Here is a 24,911-nt window from a genome sequence, read left to right on the forward strand (position 1 = left end):
ACATACAAACGCACATACACACATATACATACATACATACATACATACATACATATACACACACACACCTACACACACACCTACACACACACACACACACACACACACACACACACACACACACACACACACCTACACACACACACACACACACACACACTAAGGTAGACCTACTAACCTGAGTTTCAGGTCTGCTGAAGTTTACTGTGGAGCCAACAAACTAACTCTGCCCTCTGGCATCAGCCTAAGTGATGTAACACAATAACCTGATTTCCACAGCTTTGGGCACACAAACATTAATGATTTGATTGGATAACACTGATTTCCCTCATCGTAATAATCTTGTTTTTCCTCCATGGTGTTTTTCTCACCCTGATACTAAATATCCTGGATGCCAGTTTGTTGTTGATATTGCATTATCATGAAGCAGGAATGTTTTAAATATGTTTTCATTTGGCTGCAGTATGCCTGGAAATAATACATGATTACTTTAAATAACAAATGTAGGAAGATAAAACACTGTACGATGAAGGAATTTGTATCATTAGATATAATTTACATCATTAAATGTTTGTCATTAAATGGCTAATATAGTGGAAAGACCTTTAGGTACACAAATTTATGTACATAATCATGAAAAAAATGAAAATAAAGCTGGTTTTACCAGCAGCTGCATTTTGTTTTAGCATATATGATAGTATTTATTGTAGTTTTATTTAGTTTTCATGTTTTTCATTAGTTCAGTTCACTTATTTCATTAATCTTATACTATTTAAAAAATTAAATGAAGAAAATGTTTAAAAAATATTTTCAGAAATATGATATCAAAAATACTCTTTTCTCAGCTCTCATATTCTTTATTAATAGGATGATTATGTGATGATATCAACAAAGTTGAGTTATGTTCACCTTATGACTGAGGACCATTCTACTCTAACAACTTATGAGAACACGCTATCTGTTTTTTACATCCACGATTTGAGTCAACAATTAACCTATTGACCTAAATCTCTTTGGAGGATCCTGCATGTAGGAGGACGCCAGAGAAAACCCACAAAGACATGACAAACTCCATACACACAGCATACAAACTCCACACACGGCCACAGCTGCTAACCACTGCACTGCCATGAGAGTCTAATACATGATTAAAAATGTACATTTAAATGTAATGTTATCTCAAGGCAGGAAGTTTTAGCAGATGAATTTAGACATCTTGTCCTCAGTGGAGACCCCTCCCCTGCTCTGGGACTTTTTTACTTCCTGGACCCCACATAGACAGTGAAAGCCTGTATGTGGTCACTGACCCGAAACAGAAACAAACACACATTGCTTCTTCGCCTCCTCAAAAGACACAGAAACTCACCACAGCTATGCATTTCTTCCTCTTAACACATATGCACAGACGGGCTCATAAAGCCTGACATCATCACTGAGACCTCCTGCTCATGACATCACCCACACATTAACAAGTCTGTTCAGGGGAACCTAAGGGTGACCTCCAAGGCCAGTGGGACTGTTTTTTTTTTTTTTTTTTATTGGACTCTTGGACAGGCTTCCCCGTTTCCTTTGGGCTGTTTCAGTCCCATGCTGTGGTAATAAATCCACCACAAACTTGAACACAGCTGAAAGATGTTTGGATATCGCTCATGTTTTTTTTTTTTTTTTTTTTCTCACAAAAGCTGATTTTCTTTCCTTTGGATCTTTATTTTTGTTTTGTTCCTGATTTCACTGCTTTTAGTTCCTCCCACATGGTTCCACTTGATATAAATGGCCAACTTGGAGACAACATACTATGATAGCTCATTTTTTGGCTGAATACTATTCAAGGCACAATTAGTCTCATCTTTTGTACATTACATGACTCAACCAAAGTTCAAAGCAAAACTGAGCGAAGAGCCACCAAGACTGATGTGTCTGACTGATGAGCTCCACAGACACTCAATTACTGAGGCCAAATACTGAAACTAGGGTTAAAAACTGTCCATTTTAATAAAATATCTGATTTAAAGTCTTCATTTTTGATGTGCAGTGAATATTTAGGTCAGAGGTGCCCAAATCACCTGAAGGCTCAAACATTTATTTGGCTACAACCCAGATCCCATCCTCATGTTGTCATGATGTTATATTAAAATATGTATATAATATCATTTTTCTGACTCAGTGCCAATGAACATTTCTTTAAACCAAAACAAAGCCAATATGAAAGCATCTTAAAGTGTAGTACATCCAATAGTTCCAAAAAGCCCTGAGTCCCATAGACTTACACTGAATTTCTTTACAAAGATAGCAAGTCGATATATTTTTTTTTACAGGACAGACACACTTGGCTTTCCAGTCTTATCTGTTGAATTTGGAATCTCTAATTGGTGATCTGGTAGCCCTAGTTAATCTTTAATTTTCTTCAATTAATAAGGTATCAGGGGGAAAAATTTGCACTTCTTTTTTTTTTTTTTTTTTACTCCTTTGGCTTTCCTAGCTCTGTAACTTTTGTCAAAATAGGGTCATGACCTGCTCCAAAAATCCAACATGACGGCAGGTAAATTCCACTCTACTGGCTGCAAAATGGCAGCTCAGAAACCAAAGGGTGAAATTAAAGTTATTTCATCCATTAATTACATACAATCTAATAAATATTTTTAGCAAATCTTATAATCCAGATAGGAAATAATTTACAGTTATCACTACCTTATATTGAAACAAAAGTTTAAAGGGGTCATATTTTGCTAAACCCACTTTTATTAGTCTTTGGTTCATTTATTTGTGTATTTGGACCCTAATAGTTCATACAGTTTGAATTTGAACCCTCTAGGTGCTGGAAAGTTATCTTTATATTCATTTTGGCAAAAATCCAGTGGCTTTCTACAACCTATTTTAATTCCTGCTTAATTTGTTACATCTATAACTAGTTACATCACAATATTTGCATATATAAGGTCAACACTTCCAACAAACATTTCTCTGAGTACGACATAATTGTTTATCAGCAGCAGCGGTTGTAGTCCATACTGAAAATATGTCCAAACTTTGAGCCAATTACCTAAAATGTTCATTTGTTGGTCGTATCAACAAACACAAGTGGCTGAATAGGACAGAGCAGCACAGTCAACAACCTGGAGGGGGTGGGGCATGACGTGGCTCATGTGCATTTAAAGGGCCAACGCTCAAAATGACCTTTCTGGAGTCATTACTCAGAAATAGGGTTGAAGATGGACCTGTGGAGTTGAATCAATGAAGAATTCAAAGCCAAGCATAGCATTTACAGTTTATGTAGACCACAGGGAAATGTTTTAAAATGCATAATTCCATTTAAAAAAGCTAAATATCACTCCTTTAAATACTAAAAATGACTGAGAAGCCTGGAGAGTGAGAATCAGCTCTAATTCTTCACAGATAAGAGGTAATATGTACAAAAAGCAGTCATACAGTATGTACCTTTCAACTTACGTCATTGCGGAACTTTAAGAAGAAGTGAGAATAAGCAGTAGATCGTGGGCCCCACACTGGGTGGCCTTGACTTAAACTATTTTATGTTGTTGGTGAACTGAATTAAATAAAATCATATGTGTTAATTTACAGCATCTGGCATGATATGTCTGAGTTGCTGCACAATAAACTGAGCACAGAGCTGCTGGCCAAGAGTTGCGAGTATGATGATCCAACATGGGAGGTCAGAGGAAACGTTACAGTCCAGAACAGCAGTGAATTCACCCAAGTTACTGCTGGGGAAATGGATCCATTCACAAAACACATGTGACAGAGAAGTGATACGGTAAATATTTTTTGATATTTTGAATGATGTCTGGTTTATGTGTTTCACTGTTTTCGACTCTCATCTTCAAATCACAAGAGGCATATTGGTGATGGATATAGAGTAGCATAACAGTTTGGTTTTTACTGCCACAAACCTCCAACAGAGACCAGATAAAGTCTTAATTTAAGCAGAGTCACACTTTGTAAAGGTGTCATGTGTTTTTGCAGTGTCCTTTTAAGTGGGTCATTGTACATTGAGTCCAATCCCTACTTGGTTAAAGCACTAAGGTTCCTGTGCAGACTCTAGATCCGACAAAAAGCAACTCAAAAGCTGCTCGCACTGAGATGAAGGGTTGAAATGTGCCGGATTTTGAACTTTGGCGCCCTAATTGGATTAGCGGGCAGTTGAAAAGGAAATGGGAGTAAGCAGGGATTTACACACTAACAGAATTTAGCCTGTTGATGTAGGAATTTTGCTTTGTCAATTAGCACAGCATGATAGAATGATTTTGGCCAATGCCATGTTTGTAAACAGCTTAATTAGCTATAACCACAAATATCGAGCTGTATTTACAGTTTTTAAAGGCTATTACGCACTGACAAACATGGAAATGTTTGGTGTGATGGAATCAAAGCAGCATTTTTCCAAACTGCTCCTTATAACAAACTGGCTGGGCTGTTTATTTTGCAAGGTTTTTCTCCATCCTGTCTTAGGCCAAAGGGGTTATGCACTTGTTTGTCAGCATAAGGACGAAGCTCATGCACAAATGAAGAGAGCTCTGAGATCAAATCGTAGCCTTGGGAAGAACCACAGGATCTTTTTGCAGACACACTATACAAATGACTCAGTGTCTGTTCAGTGTGCCAGTGTGTAATTGACGGTTGTGGATAAGTTATAGTACATATTTTACATCCATCCATCCAGCGTTTTTGCCTTTAAACTCATCTATGAAGTATTCTCTGTCCTGCTATAAGGTGAATCATTCTTTGTCTGCCTTGCCTTGCTTCTTTCTTCATAATCTGCAGTTCAGGTTACATATAATAACGCTGCTTTTTTTCCATTTCCAAGCTCATGGTTAGACATCTCTTGCTCGGTGCATAATTCCCATTTAGTTCGGCTAGTCATTTAGTTATTTTGGTCTGGTTGTGTCTAACAGTGGCACCACCGGTTATTTTGGTCGAATGTAGTCTAAAGGTGGCACCAAAAAAATGGTTTTGGATATGGCAGATTTTGTGTGTGTGTGTGTGGCAGTAAATAGAGACTTAGAGACAGCTGAAGGTACAAGGATGCTCTTAAAGTCTTTGGGTGGTCCAGTCTTGCAAGTGCCAACACCAAACAGTGGTCATTATTAACAGACAAACCAACTCCACCAGCCTGGGATTACCTTCCAGCCAATGGCAGATGTGAATGTCTAAACAATTCTCCCACTCTGTTTTGACATGCTCTATTACAGGTTCTGCATCCTACACCAGATCCAGAAAAAAAATTGACAGCTAAATGAAATCATTCATTTTCTGGTCTGATGTCATCCAAAAATTGCCATAATTGCCCGGGCCTGGCGTCTCTGGTCTGTGACTGGCAGAGACACAAACTCTGGGCGAGGTGTCCTGAAAGGGAAGAAGACTGGTGGATCCCTCCTGATGGATCTGTTCGCTCTTTGTATGTTAAACCACATGGGACGAACAGTAAAGGGGAGCAGGACCACTTTCCTCTGTCTGCTCTGAAAGCCTCCACAAAGTGCCGTTAACTTTCTACTGTAGTCACAAGCGAAGACAAGACAGGGCTTGATGTGGTTAGACCAGAGCGGCTAATGATAGACTTTGAAACCCAGTAGCTGAGTCTCAGTGTAGTTCAGCGCAATGTATGGGAATGTACAAATGCAGTTATGTAACCACATATGGAGTCTGAGAGCCACAAGAGAGGGAGGGGAGATTCAGCAGCACAGAGCAAGCATCACTGTATGATTACACCTGAAGTGTAAATGTGTCAAATATTTCACCTCCTTTTTACCTCCGCTAAGGAGGTTATGTTTTTGTCAGCGTTGGTTTGTCTGTTTATGTGCAAGATAACTCAAAAAGTTATGGATGAATTTGGATGAAAATTTCAGGAAATGTTGATACTGGCACAAGGAACAAATGATTAAATTTTGGCGGTGATCGGGGGCCACTGATCTGCCTTGGCGGAGGTCTGCGCTGTCTTTACTAGAAAAGCACTCGTGGAGCGCAAACCTCCGCCAAGGCAGATCAGCGCACCCCCCCACCCCCGATCACCGCCAAAATTTAATCATTTGTTCCTTGTGCCAGTGTCAACATTTCCTGAAATTTTCATCCAAATCCGGGGCACTGATCTGCCTCGGCGGAGGTCTGCATTCTCCAAGTGCTTCTAGTTTAAAATCATATCTTCATTGACAAATTTCCTTTGTAACCAGGGACCTTTCTGTGTGGAGTTTACATGATCTCCCTGTGTTTGCGTAGGTTCTCTCCAGGTACTCTGGCTTCCTCCCACCATCCAGAGACATGCACTGATAGGTTAATTGGTCATCCTAAAATTGCCGATAGATGTGAATGTGAGAGTGATTGGTTGTTCATCTCTATATTTCAGCCCTGCAATAAACTGGTGACTCGTCCAGCGTGTACCCTGCCTTCGCCCATATGTAGCTGGGATAGGCTCCAGCACCACAGAAGATGAAAGAATAAATTTCCTTTGTTTACTTTTATATTTCATTTCTTTGCAATATTTTGTGAGCTTTGGAAGTTTGTAAACTCTATGCTACACTATAGTGTATCTCAGCCAAAAACTTCATCAGCATTTTTTTTTTTTTTTTTTTTTTTTTTGCATTTATGTTGATTAAAGTCATCCTTTAGGAGTTCTTGTAGAATCAATCAATATTCAAAGCTCATCCCAGGACTCTCCTCTGAGCCAGTGAGCTGACACAGCGTAGCGTTGCACTGCAAAGCAAAATATAATGTAGTATATTAGCATAGCATAGCATAGCATAGCCAGTTTTGAAAGTGTGGAGCCACGACTAAGGCCCTTCATATTTCTTTCTTAATATTAAATATTAAAATTACAAATAAGTGTCCCATATGGTAGTATGCTTTCATTTTATTACATTATTATATTCCATATGGTTGCAATAATACTACTGATGCTTTCATGATACAGCACGAATCAATACATTTTTAAAGTTTTTATAAGCCATTCATATGTTTTATATGGAAAATATCAACCTGAAAGGGAAAGGCAAGTGTATTTATTCAGTGCATCTTATACAAAAAGGCAAATCAATGCATTTTATGTATAGGAACATAAAACTAATGACTGAAACAATAATAGTGTTTTTTTTTTTAAAAGAAAGGTCAGAAATAATAACAATAAAAGATTAAAATAACTACAGGAATTTCAGTTCACTAAGAAGATGTTGGGGTTTATATCTTATATGACAACGGGAAGTCCTGACCTCTTCATTAATTAAAATAATGCTGTCTATATTTTTACAGTAACCTAAATCAGCGTTAGTCCACTGGTGGAAAAGGTGCAACCCAAGGTCTTGAAGAGCTCAGACGGTTCATTTAGTCTGAGCATCTGGGAAAGGGGTCAGAGGTTGCAGGAGGGCATTGCTCTGTTTCTTCATCCTCTGCTTTTCCTTTTCAAATCACTGCTGAAGGCTTTAGTTCACAGTCAGAGGATGTTGCGGGCTGATCTTGATCACTACTTCTTCCTCTTGGCCTGCTTTCTCTCTTACCTCACAGTGAGCTGTCCCACTTCTCCACTTGGCCGGTGCTATCTCTACCTGCCAGACAAACTCCTGCCTTCAGGCGGAGGCGGGGACCGGTTACATTCAGCTTGTTGTGTAACAGCGGTGTAAAGAGATAATACTCTTTGCCCAAGACAGGCTCTTAGCTTGTACTTTCACCTGCTGTCATTAACACAGTTATCTTCAAATCCTTGCACTAAAAACAAGACTGGCACATTTATGTCTCAGGGTTAATGGGGCACTTCATATTTCAGGTTTTTGTTTTACAGTAAATTGACACTGTAAACAGTATCTTCATTTCACTTTTCCCACTGTTCTGTAATAACATAGAGTTAAGCTAAGAAGTATTCTACATAAACAGTGTCTGTATAAATGGATGGATTTAAATATAGACACATTTTCAGTCTGCCTTATCATTTTGCACCAAGGACATGTCTGAGATATGTACTGTAGCAGAACTCGGATCCCTGTTGATGCACATTTACATGACTCCCTTTTCTGAGAGCGTGCTTTTCCTGGAAAACATTCCTATGAAATACATAGTTCCATCCACGAAGCTGTAAGAAATGTGATATACACATATTTTGAGGGGTCACAAAGGAGCTTGTAGAAGAAACTTGCTCGAGTAATCTCAAGTCATTTCATTCTCAGAGTGTTTGTTTGTACTGACCTGAGCTATCAGACTGTATTTACAAAGACAGGCTGTGAACAGCACAGACTCATGCAATTAGAGGCTCAAGTCATTTTAAATGTTATCATTCCAGTTAAATATTAGGGTAATTCAGTAGTTCTGTGTACTTCTGAGTATGTCTGTGCAGTTCTTGGAAAATAGCTTGTTTTTGTGGAAAAGTTCCTCAAAAAGAAAGAAAAAGTTGAGACATATGCACTTAAAAAAAGAGAAAAAAAAAGAGAAAAGAATAATGTCTTTTAATGTTAAAGTAGAATCAAGTGTCTCAGCAGTTTAATGTTTGGATTGTATCGCAGCGCCCTCTGGTGGACAAACTCAAACTGATTTAAAATCCACCTAACATAAACGAAAGTGAAAATACAGGCTAAAAACGCCAAACTTAAACCCCACTAAGGATCTTTAAAATCCTTGTTGCTTGCTGCTTGTGGTGCGTGAGTAACATGGATGTAGTAAACACAGATCTGGGGTCGGGTTGCAGTTTGGCACAGCTGCAGCTGCTGGTGTGTAAATAACTGGAGCGAACTGCCTTCAATTTGGAAAGATTAATCATTACACAGTGACCTCATTTGAGTCTAGAACCAGGATCCAGATTGCACACTAGAAACAGAGACAGAAAGGGAAAGAATGTGAAATAAAAATGCAAGTTGGGAAAAATCTTGCATTTGCTGGTTATGTCTACTTCACCAACCCAAAGTAAAAAAAACTACTGATCATTTTTGACAAATAGTTAAATTACTTTTCAGTTGATCAGGCTGACCTGTTACTGTACTGCTCCATGTGTCTACTACAGTCTATATTTAGTTGTTGTCATGTGTCGGGTTGGTCAGCTGGGACTCTACAGGACACGCCTCTCCGCTGAATGGAGTGCGTCGTGCGTAAAGTCTGACTTGCAAACGCTCCAAACTTTTTTGCTTTGATTTCGTAGTTTTAGAGAAGATATCCAATCGAATACTGTTAATTTCGGGGGAAAAGTTGAGTAAATGCAGCGATGACGCGGGAGGAGGATCTCATCCGGATTGCAAAAAAACTGGACAAGATGGTGTCTAGAAATAACACGGTAGGAGTTTGCTGTTTGTTGACACCCACAGGTGGCGCGTTGTCCTACCACCGCGTGTTGTGCAGAAGGCCTCTGAATGTCTCTGAAACTCACAGGCGAGGGGTTTTGTCTCCGAAAAAGTACTTTTTCTACAGTGTATACGAAATCTGCAGAAGTGTGACACGAAGCTGAGGGTCCTGTAACAAATGTTGAACAGGTGTTTGGCACGGGTCTGTGCGTTCTGGACGCGTCGGACAGTGCGCGGTTACTGCATGGGTCAAACTGCTCGACGACTTTTCCTCTGCTGGTAGTGGTATTATTGAACTGTAACACACACACACACACACACACACACACACACACACACACTAGCAGCAGAGAGAAAACAACGCAGCTTGTGGGAAGGTCGTGTCTGTGTTGTGGCTGAAAGTGCAAACAGGACGTTTTTTATGCCGCTGAAAACATAAGCTACAGGAAATTCTAGGAAGTGCTTTCTGTCATTTGACATTTTATGTTTGAGTCTGAAATGACAATAGGAATGCAAAAGTGAAACTAAACTTGCCAGAAATGTCTTTGCTTTACTGTTATTATACACAAACATTTTTACCACAATGGATTGATTCAATCCATGGTATAAAACGAAAAATTAGTAGCATTTTCTGTTTGTTTTTTATTTATTTGTTTGTTTGTTTGTTTGTTTATTAAATAGGGACAGTGCATATTAACCCTTTCATGCACAGTGGTCACTCCAGTGGACAGTTGTTCTCCAGCTGTTCTCTTGTATATTCATGGGTTTTATTGTTTTAGTTCAATATCAACCAACACAGTGGACACTAATGCACCATCCCATACACTGACATTCCTGTAACTTTCCTGTTCTTTTATCAAAATCAATTACTGTTATTAGACTGTAATTAACAGATTTTTGTTTTTGTTTTTTTAAACAAAAAGTTGTTGTTTTTTTGCATATTATCTGAGTGAGTAATAACTAGTATTATAGTATGTTAAAATATGAGAAAACATCAGATTAGCAGCATTAACCTCCTGAGACCCAGGAAAATGAAAATTTTAGCTTTTTTCCATTAAACAGTTGTCTTGATTGGAAACTGCATAATGGAACAGGCTTTTTTTGTTTGTTTTTCAGATACATTTTTTAAATTATTTCTATTTTTTTTATGGAATGTTCTTTACAATGGACAGCAAGTAAAACTGTCAAACTTTTGTCCCCTACAGAGGACAAAAATGCATTGCTGGGTCTCAGGAGGATAAAAATGCTTTTATTTCATAGTTTTCACACAGTTTGTCAGTAAATGCATGTTTCTGAGCTTCAAAATTTAAAACACATGGTGTCCAGCTGAGTGGACCTTTTTGTAACTGTGTGAAAAATAGGTTCATTAAAAAAATAATAATAATAATCGCATTGTTTTTTTCATGCCTAAAGAAGAATAAAAACACTCAGGAAAAAAATCTTGATTAAGGTTCTCATAATTCATGCATGAAAGGGTTAATGAACATCTACAACAATTGCAGCTGTAAATATGGCAGATGATAGCAGCAGTGCTCATTTCCATCTGTAGTCCATAGGCAGGTGACAAGAAAGACAGTAGACAAAAAGGCAAAACATCATAAAAACACACAGAACAACACTGAGGACGATCTACTGATGGTCACAGGCTTGGTTTACCTTCATATGATCTTTAAGTTGTGATTTGAAGGAGGTATATGACTGTGAGTCTCTTATGTTCAGTGGTAAACTGTTCCAATATTCAGTTCCAGTGACTGAAAGTGTAGTTTGTCCAAAAGTAGTGCGCCTGCATGGCACCTCACAGTCTCCTCGAGCTGTGGCCCTGGTGACCATCCCACTGACAGACCGGGATTTTGATTATATTAAAATCTGTCAGGGGAGGACAACTAAACTTGTCACAGAAATGTCTTTGCTTTACTTTTGTTGTACATAAACATTGTTCTAACCACATGGATTGAATGTGTTCTGATTGTGACTGCAGGAAGGCGCCATGGACCTGCTGAAGGAACTGAAAAGTTTCAACATGACTCTCAAACTCCTCCAGGTAAACCATATTTTGAATGCACACACTCTCAGGAACAAGCACAAAACTGCACTTCAGGGTAATTACAGGGTGGGGAAGCAAAATGTACAATATTTTGAGGCAGGGATTGAAAGACAGTGTATGACCAATTAGTTTATTGAAAGTCATGAGAATTTATTTGCCACAAGAACATTTACATAATAGAAAATGTTTTTATTCTATGTGTCCTCCTTCTTTCTCAATAACTGCCTTCACACGCTTCCTGAAACTTGCGCAAGCGTTTCTCAAATATTCGGGTGACAACTTCTCCCATTCTTCTTTAATAGTATCTTCCAGACTTTCTCGTAATAGTTTTGCTCATAGTCATTCTCTTCTTTCCATTATAAACAGTCTTTATGGACACTCCAACTATTTTTGAAATCTCCTTTGGTGTGACGAGTGCATTCAGCAAATCACACACTCTTTGACGTTTGCTTTCCTGATTACTCATATGGGCAAAAGTTTCTGAAAAGGTATGGATAATAGTGTTAGGTATGATTATGATATCAATATATGTTTGGTTTCAAAACAATTGACGTAGTTCCTGCTGAGAAAAAACAACTAAATGTTCATTGTAAATTTTGCTTCCCCACCCTGTAGAAACAGTGGGATAATGATTAAATGACATCAGTGTTAGTATACAGACGTAAAGATACTTCCATATGTCACCTATAAGAAGATTATTTTCACATGCATACACTAGTGTCCAAAATTATAGGCAAACAGATATGCTAGTTTAGTAAAATTACTCTATAATGAGTATATATATGCATTTATCTGTCTCTGTATTAAGATACAATCTGGATGTATGGGAAGTAGCCTATGTTCAAAAGTTTAATGGAAAAAACAGCTTGTGTAAACCAAAGTAGTAGTATTTAGTGTGCCCTCCCTTTGTACTTAGCATGTCTTTAACCCTTTTGTTCAGACAGTATCAGATTTATGTCATTCATTTTCCATTTTATTCCAGGTTTCATTCATCATGTCAGACATTTCCAACTGTTGGTGCTGCTTCTTCACATTCAGTTCTGTTTTTCTGTGTCTTTTAAGGTCGTGCACATATTTCCTGTATTTCATTGTTTTGTATCTTAAGAAAAGAGAATGGGAAATAAATCTGTGTGCTCTTTTCAACCATATTAATATAACAAAGCTGAAGGTGACCTAAACTGTTGCACAGTACTGTACATCTGCAGAACATATAGGGATCCGATCAAGCAAAAGTGAACATCAACATGAAAAAGTAAATTTGCATACATCTTTTATCAAGTGGGCTCATTTTTTTAGCTGAAGATCTCTATTTTATGGAACTGTTATCCTTTTTAAAATACCACTTATGGGGAAAAAAGTTTGTACTTTTTACACCATAGCCATAGCTTGAATTTGATGCAAAAAATTGTATCTAAAAAATTTAAAATATATTTGATCTGTTGACTATATAGATGATTGTTAAGTTTCAAGTATTAGATTGTCATTATTTTGTGAATATTAATGATATTTATGAGTTTGAACATTTGTGAGTTGCTTAAAAGGCCCTGTCCACATGTTACCACAAAAATACCAATTTTTAATTTTCAAGCTGTGACTCAGATATTTGAGTGAAACTTTCAGAAAATAATGATCTTTTGATACATTTTGGGTAATGCATACAATGGTAAAGAGTCATCCATGTGTTTCTATGGCAACCTGTCCAGGCGTCACCACCTTCTCATGTCAATAAAACAGAGACTTTTCAATATTTTACTCCAAGATTTATTTCCAGCATAGTTGAACATAATATCTAAAAGGTTTTGTCCTACTTGATATCAATTTCTGTTGAGAACCACATGTTTTGAATGTTTGCGTAAAGCTTAAAAAAATTGATGTCCGTTTCAAGCCCACGTGTTACTGAGCAGTAATTTGACATTTTTCACCTAAAAATTTTCTCTCCCCAGATTTTGTTATACATAATGTTAAAGTTTTTCTAAACACCTACTCAAATATGTATAATACATGCATATAAGTTACTCTGCTTACACGACAGAGACTGTTGAACACGAAATGTGTCCACATGTTACCACTTGATTGGACCCCTATATTTATAACATGTATGGAATTAGCATAGTGTGAGTTGTATATACACATATATTAAAACAGATACCTTCAAGTCATAATATTTCATAAAACGTATTGTTTAATGTTGTAAAAGTACATGTATAAATGTGTAAGTGAGTTGTAAATGAAAATCACGATTTTTAACCTAATGTAACTTTATTTAACCGAAAGTAATGGTACTGATAGGCTGGTCTTACACATATTTTCACAAAAATACATATGGAAATGAAATGTATGTACACATTTTCATATGGATGAGTGCAAGAGCTGAATTAACAGATAATTACAAACACAAACTATAAATGGTCATTTTATGTGTGTGTATTTCTTTCAGGAAACAAGGATTGGCATGTCTGTGAACGGTATCAGGAAGCACTGCACAGATGAAGAAGTCATTGCATTGGCCAAAGTCCTCATTAAAGACTGGAAAAGACTTCTCGGTACCTGACTTGACTTTGTAGACACGATTTACAGAGCAGTGTAAATTGTTGTTTGTGCAGTAAATACATCGTGAACTGAAAGATTTGCTGAACTTATTCCCCCATATATGTGATCAACAGATTCAGAGAAATCATCTGAAATGAAGAATGGTTTGGACCCCAACAAACCAGCATCCTCTCCAAACGGCTCTCCCTCTGAGATGCAAAGCAGGTCAGTACTTTCCCAGCTGCTTCACGGATAAGTACCACTTAAGAGAGTCATAACACATGTTTTGTATTTGCAGTAAGATAGATTACCAGGATACCTGACTGTCATACTTGTCGTACCCACAGGGACATTTGTAAAGAGTTTATGAAAGTGTTGAAAAGTGTTCTGCTGAAGCGATGGCAGTTTCTTTTCATTTTCTGGCTTTTGAATGGAAGTATGAATAATACTTCCCTTGTTTTTTGTTAGTCACAGGAGACTGGATGTAAAATCAAAACACAACTCAGATGCAGACAAAAAACACTCAGATAAAGACAGAAAAGAAAAACAAGACGATGAGCACAAAAACAGAAAGAGACACACGGATGACCTCGCGGATGAAAAACATCTAGAACAGCCCCACAATGAGAAACATCCACATGAAATCAAAAGAGAAAAGCACGTAGAAGAGCCAAAAAAACAAAGACCTGTGGAGGAGCCTCAGCCGGAAACAGACACCAGAAAACAGAAGCATTTAGATCTGCAAAGTGAAAAACACAAGCCAGAGCAAAGGAAAGAAAAGCCATTAGAGGAACATAAAAAGATGAAAAATGCTGATGAGCCCAAAAAGGAGAAACACCACGAAGACCCCAAAAAACACATGTTTACTGATGACATGAGACGGGACAGAAACAGAGAAGAGAGTCGACACGAGAGGCCGATGAACACACTGCCGAGAGAGAGACCGCTATTTGAGCCTCAGAGAGAGAAACCTGACGTTCACAAACCAATATTTGAAAGGTTAGAGGGTGGTGGCCCAGAATGCATTTCTACTCCTGAGTCAGACCAAACAGGGCTTAAAATTGACCTAATTATTCATTTCAGGAGGGGAGTCTTGGACAGCAGTATTCTGTATCCGTCCCGTTACCCGTCCCCTCCTCGTCCTCCTCGACCTGCTCTTCCGATCAAACGTCCCTCTCTGGACAAGAAACAGGACAGGTCAGGACGCTGCGTTGCCTGAGCTACAGAGCATGAGACTTAAATGTTCTTCCTCAAAGTGCATGGGATAACAGACGTTTGTTTCCACAGTTTTCTAAGTGGACACACTGCCTAACTGGATATCACTGTGCATGGTGCATGCTGTGCTGGCTCAGTCAGGTGTGTCTTTAAGAAAACAGTTTTCATAAAAGGATTATTTTGGATTATTAGGGGCTGTATGAGACACTTACGCATAGTCAGTTTTCTTAGATTATAGTAAATGCTGTTCCATTTTTGAGAAGCAAACAGGAGGACTATAGTGGACCAGGAGCAGCAAAATGGTATTTTAGCTACATACTGTAAACATAAAAAAAAAATCTATATTAGTTATTGATTTTTAAAAAAAAATTATTTTAGTGATGGATTTTGAACATGCAATGAAATTTAACATATATGCGAACAAGCAAAACATGCATAATAATACAAATATCAACAGTCATAACAATCTTAGACAGAAGAACAGCCCAATAGTTCCATTTACATGCCCGAAAAGGGGTGGGAAGAAGTGCAACTTATTTAATCCCACCCCCTCTCCATAAAATATGTAAGTATGTAAAGTGTTGTTGTAAAGTATGTAAGTGTATTCTATATTTAGAATACTTTCACCATTTTTTTATCCAATGATAGCCCTTTCTGGTGAGGAACTTAAGCCTCTATATCACTCTGTTAAACCCTTAAAGACCTAGAACTATTTCTGTGATGACTTCTAAATAAGTCATGTAATCATCTCTACATGTAATATTTCCTAAGTGAGTTATCAGAATCAGCTGTATGGGCCAAGTTTGTGCACACAAACAAGGAATTTGGCTCCGGCTTAACTTTTGCTCTTGTGTAGTATAGAATAAATATATGTATAAAAATATAGAATAAAGAATACGAATTGTGTGAGACAGAAAAGTGAAGTACTGAGGTGACCATCAGCAGCAAACCATGTATTCTCACTATGTATATTATTTTCTGCATTATCAACAAAAACCATATCTTTTCCTATATTTATCATGTAGATGTTCATGAAAGCTCAGAGTAAATTGAAATGTTGTTATATCAGGAAGCTGAATAAAAAGGGACTTTTCTAACAAAATATATCATTACTTGAATATACTGTGAGTCAGTATTGTAGCACATGACTGTTTCCACATTCACATTGGAGACTCTGAATGTCCAAATGGCTCTTATCTGATCCAAACCAAAAGCTGAGAAACTGTCTTTTGCCACAATTATTTATGTGTATTGACAGAGTTAGTGGTTCAAAAGTTATTAATCATTTTAGATCAGTGGATGCTTGTGGTCACTGGCAGCTGTTTAGGTCTTTGCGAGTTGAAGACACCAAACTGCAATTTGGCTTCATGGGACACTGAAGGACTGGTTAGTTTGTCAGTTTAATTACATATGAATTAAGGTGTTGAACTGAAGCTGCACATAAAAAAAAAAAAAAAAAAAAAAAACTCCCCAAATGAAGCAGCAGCAGACCAGCAATTCCTGTGAGTTAAAAGTGCTGTTTTTGTCAAGGTATGCGGTGGGTTTGAGTGATAAAACAGCACGTGATTTAACAAAGTGGGCTAATATTTGTATTTTTGGCCCTCATTTAGTTTCTGTGATCTGTTTCATGTCTACTTTTCCAAACTGGGGCTATGCCAACCACAGCTACTAAAGTTAATAAACTGACTTTATGTACCTCATACAGCCCCACTTCCCAGAATCCAAATTTACCCTTTAACTTGAACGGGCATGTTCCATCATCTGACGACAAAGACTGTGGATGTGCACCACTTTATTCTATAATGTTGTGACATTTGTGTAGGAAGGACGGTAAGGACTCTTCATCGCAACATCCTCGTCCACATGCCCCTAAACCCTTGTCTCCTCTGGCTAAACGTCCATCATTCGAAGTGAAGAAGGAAAGGTCAGCCATGCTTTAACCATATGCACGGGCATTTGAGTGAGTTAAGACTGTGTGCGATTTTTAGAGGAAACTCATAGATGTTAATTACCTTAATAGGAAAGTTCCACCAGACCCAAATGCTCCAATTGCTCCTCTTCCTCTCCACCTTCATCCTCCACCAGCAAGGTCAGGGTCTGCATGCGTTACATCCTATGTCATAGTCACTGTCAGTATGAAGTCATACAGCTCAGCTCAAAGGCACCTTTTTATTCAGAAAAGAACCTCCGGACCCAAATGCTCCTCTTCCTCCACTTCCCCTTCACCTTCACCCTCCGCCTGCTCCGAAACGTCCGTCCCTGGATGGGAAAAAAGAGAGGTCTGGATCAGATAAGTTTTTTGGTTTTTTTTTGCGGAGTGCATGTGGTCACTGGAAGTGTCTTGGAGAAATATTTTGGAAAAAAAGGCTGTAATTTCATTTGGAAACTTGAGTCAATGTGTTGTTTTCCACAATAGAAAGGAGCTGTCGGACCGTAAAAGTCCCTCACAGAAGAAGACGTCAGACGATGTGAAAAAAGAGACAAAAGACAGGTCTGGGATCTGGGACTTATTCTGTCTCATTTATCCTTGAAACAGATCTTGCTGTCGTCTCTAGAGGATCGGTGACCTTAGCTCAGGCAATGCATGTCACTCTGACTATAATTTCTGGTTTTCATTCGTGTCATACAAAACTCAAAACAAGTTCATCAGTTCTCAAAGCTGGTGTAGCAGTCATCTAAAAAGAAAAACTGTACGTTTTTCTGTTGGTAAAGACTTGTTTTCTTTTTGCAGGAAAGACTCTTCAGATAGCAAAGTGTCTAAAAAACACTCAGGGGAAGCTAAGAAAGAAAGGTTAGCAAATAATGAGCATCTTTAATAGTTGTAGATGTGATGCATGTGGTTCATCTGGAGCATCGGAATAGATTTAGTAGTTTTAGTTTTTTGCACACGAGGAATTTGGTTTGGATTTATTATTTTTCACAACAAAAAAACTGTTTCATTTTGTCAGGAAAGATTCATCTGACTCTAAACCACCACCTCCCAAAAAGCCCAGTTTGGATGTCAAAAAAGAAATTCACAGGTGTGCAGCATCATGAAAGCGAGTTGAACCAATGCATTTTAACAGTGTTGACTGTTTTTATGAGAACATGATGTTGGTGCACAAAATATGTTTCTCTTTTGTTGTAGGAAAGACTCCTGTGACTCAAAGTCTGGTCAACCTGTGAAACGCCATTCGTCTGATTCTAGACCTGACAGGTAGGTCTACGATGGACTACCTTGAATCTCATTAATGCTTCAATCTGGAAAAAACTGACTCCAAGTGTCTTTTGTCAGACGAGAGTCAACTGACTCAAAGACGTGCAGCTCACCACCAGCAAAGAAGCTAACCACTGATAGGTGAGTCAAAGCAATGTATATGTATTTGTTATGTAATTATTAAATAAACGTGAAGATGTTGATTTTATTTACTGTGTTTCATAGGAGAGAGTCTCACGGTTCCAAAACCCCGGTTCAGTCTGGACCTCCTCAGAGGAAGCCCTCAACTGACAGCATTGAAAGGTAATCAGTGATAAAATCTACAAATGAGAATTTTACTGACTTGTTTGACTGAAGATAAGAAGTAAGTTTATTTCATTGCTTCATAATTGGATTTACTTTTTACTTTAGTTTTGTATTACATTTTAATTAATTTATATGTATTGCATGTAATATGTTCTTAATTAAATGCTACTTTACCAGTAAATGAATTCTTTGCCTTTATCATCTTATACTTGCCTTATATTTTCATATAATGTATGGGTTTGTGAGTGTTTGGTTGCTAATCTGTCTCTTATATTGGCCAGGACGCTCTTGTAAAATTAGGATTTTTAAATTCAGTGAGTCTTTCCTGGTTAAGCACAGGTTAAATACATGAAAAAGAAATGATATTGCAAACAAAGGGAAGACAGAAGAACAGAATGAAGCTGAATTTACAAAGTGGTGACATCAGATACACTCCCATATGTACAAAAATGAATGTCAAACAATATTGGAATGACATAAAAAGTTGTACAGTCCTGTCTATAATTGCAGAGTGAGGATTAAACTAAAATGAACAAATATCTGTAATGGTTCAGACCTTGGCTCATACCTCCTATTTGGTCTGACCCTGAACAAGGCATAGGCCCAATCCCAATTCACCCCTTGCCCCCCCCTTTACTGCTACCCCTCCATTTTGTGCATTTATGTGAAGGGGTAGGGGTGTCCCCATTCTTGATGAGTCTTAGGGGAAGGGCTAAGGCGGAGGGCTGTTTAGCTCTCCAAACGGAGATTTTTCAGGACCACACAAACGGAGGGGTATGAGAAATCTCCCATAATTCCGTTCAAATCAAGATGGAGCACGTACACAGCAAAAAAAGTGCAGCGGTGTGATAAGATTCAATTGTCAATTCAATTTTATTTGTAGAGCCCTATGTCACAACAAGGTGGCCTCACAGGGCTTTACAGAACTAGTTGGATATGAAAACAATCAACAGTCAAATAAACAGCGGATGAAGGAAATGGATTAATGTCACGGGCGTCTCCTGTCCTTAGACCCTCCTTCTCGGCAAGGAAAAACTCCAAAAACCCAGTGGGAAAAGAGAAACCTCAGGGAGAACCACAGTGAAGGAGAGATCCACTCTGGACAGACAGGCTAAAGATGCACCAAGACTGATGGACGTCCATTTGTGGATGTAGATCCAGTCTGTAAAGATGCAGTAGGGTGGGGGCACATGAAGGGGTCCATCTCAGATCCTGTCATCATTGGGCCCCAGGCGGCTACAACTGAAATGAAAGAAACACAAATGTACGTTGAGAACTGCAAAAAGACGCCCAGAGCCCATGCAACAGGGACGGTTACAGCTGCTGACGGCATGGTGAATTCTTTTGGAAACAAAGCTGTCTCATCTGTTTATAGCAGCATCGATGACTGCTGATGACATAAAAGGTCTCGAAGGGTTGTCCCATTTTTATAGGGGAATGTTTCAACCCCTACCTACCCCTTGCAGCTCTGTTTCAAGGGGTGAATTGGGATTGGGCCTTAGATTGGAAAAAGCCGACATGACATTCATCCCTGTTCTTCTGTTGTTGTTTTTTTTAAATATGCCCAGCAGAAAAAGCAAAACCGATACCCCTAAAACCCCCACCACCCCGACCAGCCCCATGTCTCCTGGCTTCAGTTCTGCTGGCGGTCCGTTGGCTGCTCACCTGGCAACAGGCGACTCCGTCAGAGACAAGTGCATTGAGATGATCGCCGCTGCCCTGCGCACAGACAGTGAGACTTTACCTGCATTTATTATATTACAGCTGTAAACATCAGTGAATGAATGCACACAAATATCAGTGCAATGTCTGCTAAACATTTTTTTCCTGATGTGACAGATGACTATAAAGAATTTGGGGCTAACTGCGACAGCATGGCGGCAGAGATGGAAGATTATATCCTTCATTTCATTTAACTGAGTTCATTCATATTTATCAGATTTGTTAAAAAACCACAAATAAATCATATGCAAATTAATTGAGCCTTGACTTTTAGCTGCACATATCTATCAGGAGATAAAGGCCACTGATATGAAATATAAGAACAGGGTGCGGAGTCGCATCAGTAACTTGAAGGACCCAAAGAACCCTGGGCTTCGCAAGAATGTACTCGCAGGAAACATTGAGCTGAGTCGCATGGCCTCCATGACTGCTGAGGTAAAGTAATGCTTTTCATGTTTACATTTGTTTTCATTTGGCCCTTCTCACATATACCTCCATTTCCCTCGTCTTACCACTTAGCTCTCATAGTCCCTTAAATGTTTCTGTTTTTACAAAGGAAATGGCCAGTGACGAGCTGAAACAGCTGAGGAACGTTCTTACCCAGGAGGCAATCAGGGAGCACCAGATGGCCAAAACTGGTGGAACCACCACCGACCTGCTGCAGTGCGGCAAGTGCAAGAAGAAGAACTGCACCTACAACCAGGTACACGGATGAGAACATATGATACAAAACACAAGAGTCAAGAATCCACTCCGAAACATAAATGGCATCATTTCACATGCAGTTTTCCACTTTGTCTAATATAATGTCTAATCCTAGTGGAATCAAACAGGTGTTTAAAGTATGGCCAATACACATTTTCTAATAAACTGTTTATTATTAGATCGGAGGGGTCTAATATTTTTTTTCGTCATGTTCAGGGTTGGACATGAGCATTGTCTCATCTCCAAAGAATGAATATTAAACAGTGATTCTGCCTGAAATCTCTAAATGTAGGATACATAAGATCAAATACAGCTAAATTCTCATTAGCCCCGTATATTACAAAAGCACAGGTAGATCTATATCATGTTTGGTCTTAAAATACCTTAAATGTAACTTGTTTATGCAGAAACATGTTGTAGAGTTTTGCAGGAGAATCCAGATGATCTGAACAACAGATGATTCAGCTGCTATATAATTAAAAATAGTAATAAAAAAAAAAGATGAATAAAAACATAGTAAATATACAAGAAGTCAGAAGACTTGTGTGTTCATCTGTTGGTTCTTTGCAGTGCAAAAGGAAAACAGTAACAGATGTATTTTTTTTTACTTGTGTTCTACGAATAATGTCATTCCAATAACATTTACCAGAAGATTAAAATGCTGGCTCTTGTTTTCAGGTTTATTTGATTCATTTCACATCTTGCGCTGTAATGTTCTGCTCATTTGTGTGTGTTTTAGGTGCAGACACGCAGTGCTGATGAGCCAATGACCACATTTGTGCTGTGTAATGAGTGTGGTAACCGCTGGAAGGTAAGTTCACTGCCTGGCCTTCGTCTAGTTATTGTGTCTTAACATAGTTCAGCCAGGACATTTACATCAGGTTTAAACATTATTATTGAATGAAATGCATCTGTATTCACTGGTGTCTCTGGCTTTGAGAGGGGCTCTGATTCAGACAGCCCCCCCACCACCACCACCCCTTTCCCCCGAGATCCACAGGTCTGAATACATAATCAGAGTGTGAAGTATATGAATAAATACATTTGTATGCATTTGCTTAACCCTTACATACTGTTGTGACACATGCCAGAAGATAAAACACTGTAAATGACATTCGTAATCAGAGATTTAATGTCATGGAAAGATGCAAAAAGAAAAATACTTGTTTTTATGCAGCTTCTACACAGTTATGCCCAAAACTGTTCTTGGTCAGATACACTTAAAGATTAATTTTTCACTAAAATATGTTTAGCTGTCATGTTGTTACGGCTTCAGTAAAAGAGGGGATGATTTAATGGGATAGAAACTGAATTATTTCAGCAATTTTTTTTTTTTTTTATTTTGTTTTTGAGAAAAAAAACAACACAAATACTTACACTAACAAAACAATGCAGAACAAACAAACAACAGGGGGGTAGAGTCCAGCCTTAGAGCAGCATCTTGTCCACATATACATACATCACACACATGCATCAATATACTCATATACCCATATTATTTTTTTTCCTTTACAGTAAAGTTTGAGGATCCTTTGAAATTATATAAAGTCCGGTCTCACAGTTACAATATAAATGAGCCACTTTGACCAAATTTCAGTAAAAATATCAGTTTTACATCTTAAATTAAATGTGATTCTCTCCATGACGTATATATTGTACACTACATCAATCCAGTCATTTCTGGTTCAATCCTGAGTTTTGGCAGGTGACCACCAACTGTCATCATATTTTATTTATGTCCTAGAAGGTGGAAGAAGTTGCTTTAGTCACCAATTCAATTCCCCAGATTGGCAAAAGAGTTCATGATGATCACTAATGTGCCCTTGAGCAAGGCATTAACCTACCTAGGTGCCTAACATGGCAGTCCAGTTACTGATGGAGGTTCAGTTGCAGTTTGTGTTGCACATAAAATATACAGACAAATCAACATTCTTCCTCTTCAACAAGTTGTATTAAAGTAATTCTCTGAAACATTATTTGAGGATTAACTGGCCAACAGATCTGTCTCTCAAAGTTATAGGTATAGATTCGGGTTTTGAAGGGATTCTTGAGCTGGGTTAGATTGAACTGGATCATACACTGAAGGCATAAATGGTTTGTTAAGGGTTAATTCATGCAGAGTCTGGGGAGGTGGAGGAGATGATTTTATCACAGATGGTCGAGTGGTGTGTACGGTGCAGATTAAAACGGATACACGAACGCAGCCTCGAAGCTCAGTGTGACAGACTGAAGACGTGAACAAGTACCTAGTGTCCAGCTTTGACTGCCGTGTTTTCCTGAAATGCAACGAAGCTTAAAGGTCAGATCAAGCAGTGACACAGGGACACATTTCATGTTCAATAAGCTCTGTGTTGTAAACTAAATAACTTGTCTCCATGTTTAATACATGTATGAATAGGTCTCAGTAAGTACTTTGACATGACACATTACAATTTACAGAAATACAGTTTTGGGGTAAAAATACTTCAGTTACTGTTGCATGACATGGGGACTCAAATTGGAACTTTTTTTTTTTTTCGCTTTACGCAAATGTTCAAAGAAAAAGAAATATTAGGCTTTAGCTATGATGTTAAACTACAGTTGTTATCAATATTGGATAAAAATGTTTTAAAGAAGTTTTGATGAGCACAAATATGTTGTGACATGGACAGCAGTTTGTATCTTTGTTCAGTAGTCATTATAAAACACTTTGCTGGAACTAAAACACTACAAATATGCTGATAAACTTTTATGTAACATAGATATTGCAAATTAAATGATGTGTACAGCTGATAGCAGAGCATATTTACAAATAATTTGATTGTACATAACTTTTCAGTATTCTTGTGCTGTTGAATAATTAGTTCCAACAGATTCACAGACTTAGAATATCACTTAAACAAGCAAGAAAAATATTATTATTGAAGTTGACAGTGCATTTACATATGTAGTCCTTTTTAGGTTTCATCTTATATTGATTATATCTTTATATATATATTTTTTTTACTAGTGATACTGAAGTTTTGTAAACAGTTCCAAAAATTAGAGTTCTTAAGCTAAAAAATGAGCCTATTTGAGAAATGATAGCTGAAACTTAAATTTTTGACACTGATGTTCACTTTCGCTTGATCTGACCCTTATGTGTCATCCTTTGACATGCTAATGAAGATTGTAAAAGAAATAAGATTAGTCACATGCACTTAGACATAATACAGTTCACAGTGAAACAAATTTTTTTGTCCCTGCAGTCAATTGTAAAATAAAATAATAATAATAATTATATCTAAAAAAATATATAAATAATACATATATACATACTAATAAATCCTGTTTCTCTTTCTCCATTTCAGTTCTGCTGATATCGTCCGTGTGACTCCAGGTGTTTTCGGAGCATACAGATCTGCTTATTTTCTATAATGGGATTAAAAAGGAGTTTATAAATTATCGCTGGTGGTGATTTAAAGAAATGATAGTGTTCTTACAGTTTTTACTTGAAATGTTGAGATTTTTAAGCATGTGCTTTTAATCAGGGTTTGCTTTGTATGAAACTGAAGACTGCATGAATTTTAGTTTGATGACTGAGTCATTAAATCATTGGATCACATAATGAATAATGAATAATCATGGTGCTGTCACAATGAGAAGACCTACAATCCAGTTAATATGCAATGTGATTTTACAGTTTTGCATTTTGTATATATTTACTACTAATAAAAGTGCATACATTATCAATACACTGACTTTTTTCATCACATTTAATAAAAGGTTTTATATTAGCTTTTATATTTTTAGGATATTCAATTCTTTACATGTCAAAAATATTACTTCAATACCAATGAAAAACACAAAAAAAATCTGACATTTTTTTAGAGAAGAGTGCAGTGCTAACAGTAAATAGACTTACAATGTAGCATGTGCATATGATGATCACATGATGAACGACTTCAGACTG

General features: G+C 37.7%; 1 protein-coding gene across 2 annotated transcripts; it reads left to right on the top strand.

Moving 5' to 3' along the window:
- The first annotated feature begins 9,032 nt into the window (after positions 1-9,032).
- Positions 9,033-24,691, top strand: tcea3 (transcription elongation factor A (SII), 3). Of its 2 annotated transcripts, XM_030158568.1 has the most exons (21): positions 9,033-9,256; positions 11,242-11,304; positions 13,745-13,850; positions 13,971-14,061; positions 14,305-14,835; positions 14,920-15,033; positions 16,874-16,975; positions 17,072-17,140; positions 17,229-17,330; positions 17,468-17,542; positions 17,783-17,842; positions 18,000-18,071; positions 18,179-18,247; positions 18,326-18,388; positions 18,473-18,550; positions 20,122-20,285; positions 20,393-20,448; positions 20,555-20,710; positions 20,832-20,978; positions 21,720-21,791; positions 24,310-24,691. In XM_030158568.1, the coding sequence occupies exons 1-21, from the start codon at positions 9,188-9,190 to the stop codon at positions 24,316-24,318; spliced, it is 2,268 nt and encodes a 755-aa protein (XP_030014428.1). In that variant the 5' UTR covers positions 9,033-9,187; the 3' UTR covers positions 24,319-24,691. The 2 variants fall into 2 exon arrangements, with proteins under 2 accessions (XP_030014428.1, XP_030014427.1); XM_030158567.1 differs by having other exon boundaries at positions 14,305-15,033; positions 20,393-20,449; positions 20,556-20,710.
- Positions 24,692-24,911: the final 220 nt, after the last annotated feature.

This window comes from Sphaeramia orbicularis, chromosome 16 (assembly GCF_902148855.1).
Source record: "Sphaeramia orbicularis chromosome 16, fSphaOr1.1, whole genome shotgun sequence".
In the NCBI taxonomy this organism is placed as follows: domain Eukaryota; kingdom Metazoa; phylum Chordata; class Actinopteri; order Kurtiformes; family Apogonidae; genus Sphaeramia; species Sphaeramia orbicularis.

What these genes read in the sequence shown, in the direction of transcription:
- tcea3 (XM_030158567.1), top strand. Translation starts at nt 9,188, where the DNA reads ATGACGCGGGAGGAGGATCTCATCCGGATTGCAAAAAAACTGGACAAG. An exon ending in TGGCCTCCATGACTGCTGAG is followed by an intron (nt 20,711 to 20,831) that starts GTAAAGTAATGC and finishes GTTTTTACAAAG; the next exon opens with GAAATGGCCAGTGACGAGCT. An exon ending in AGAACTGCACCTACAACCAG is followed by an intron (nt 20,979 to 21,719) that starts GTACACGGATGA and finishes TGTGTGTTTTAG; the next exon opens with GTGCAGACACGCAGTGCTGA.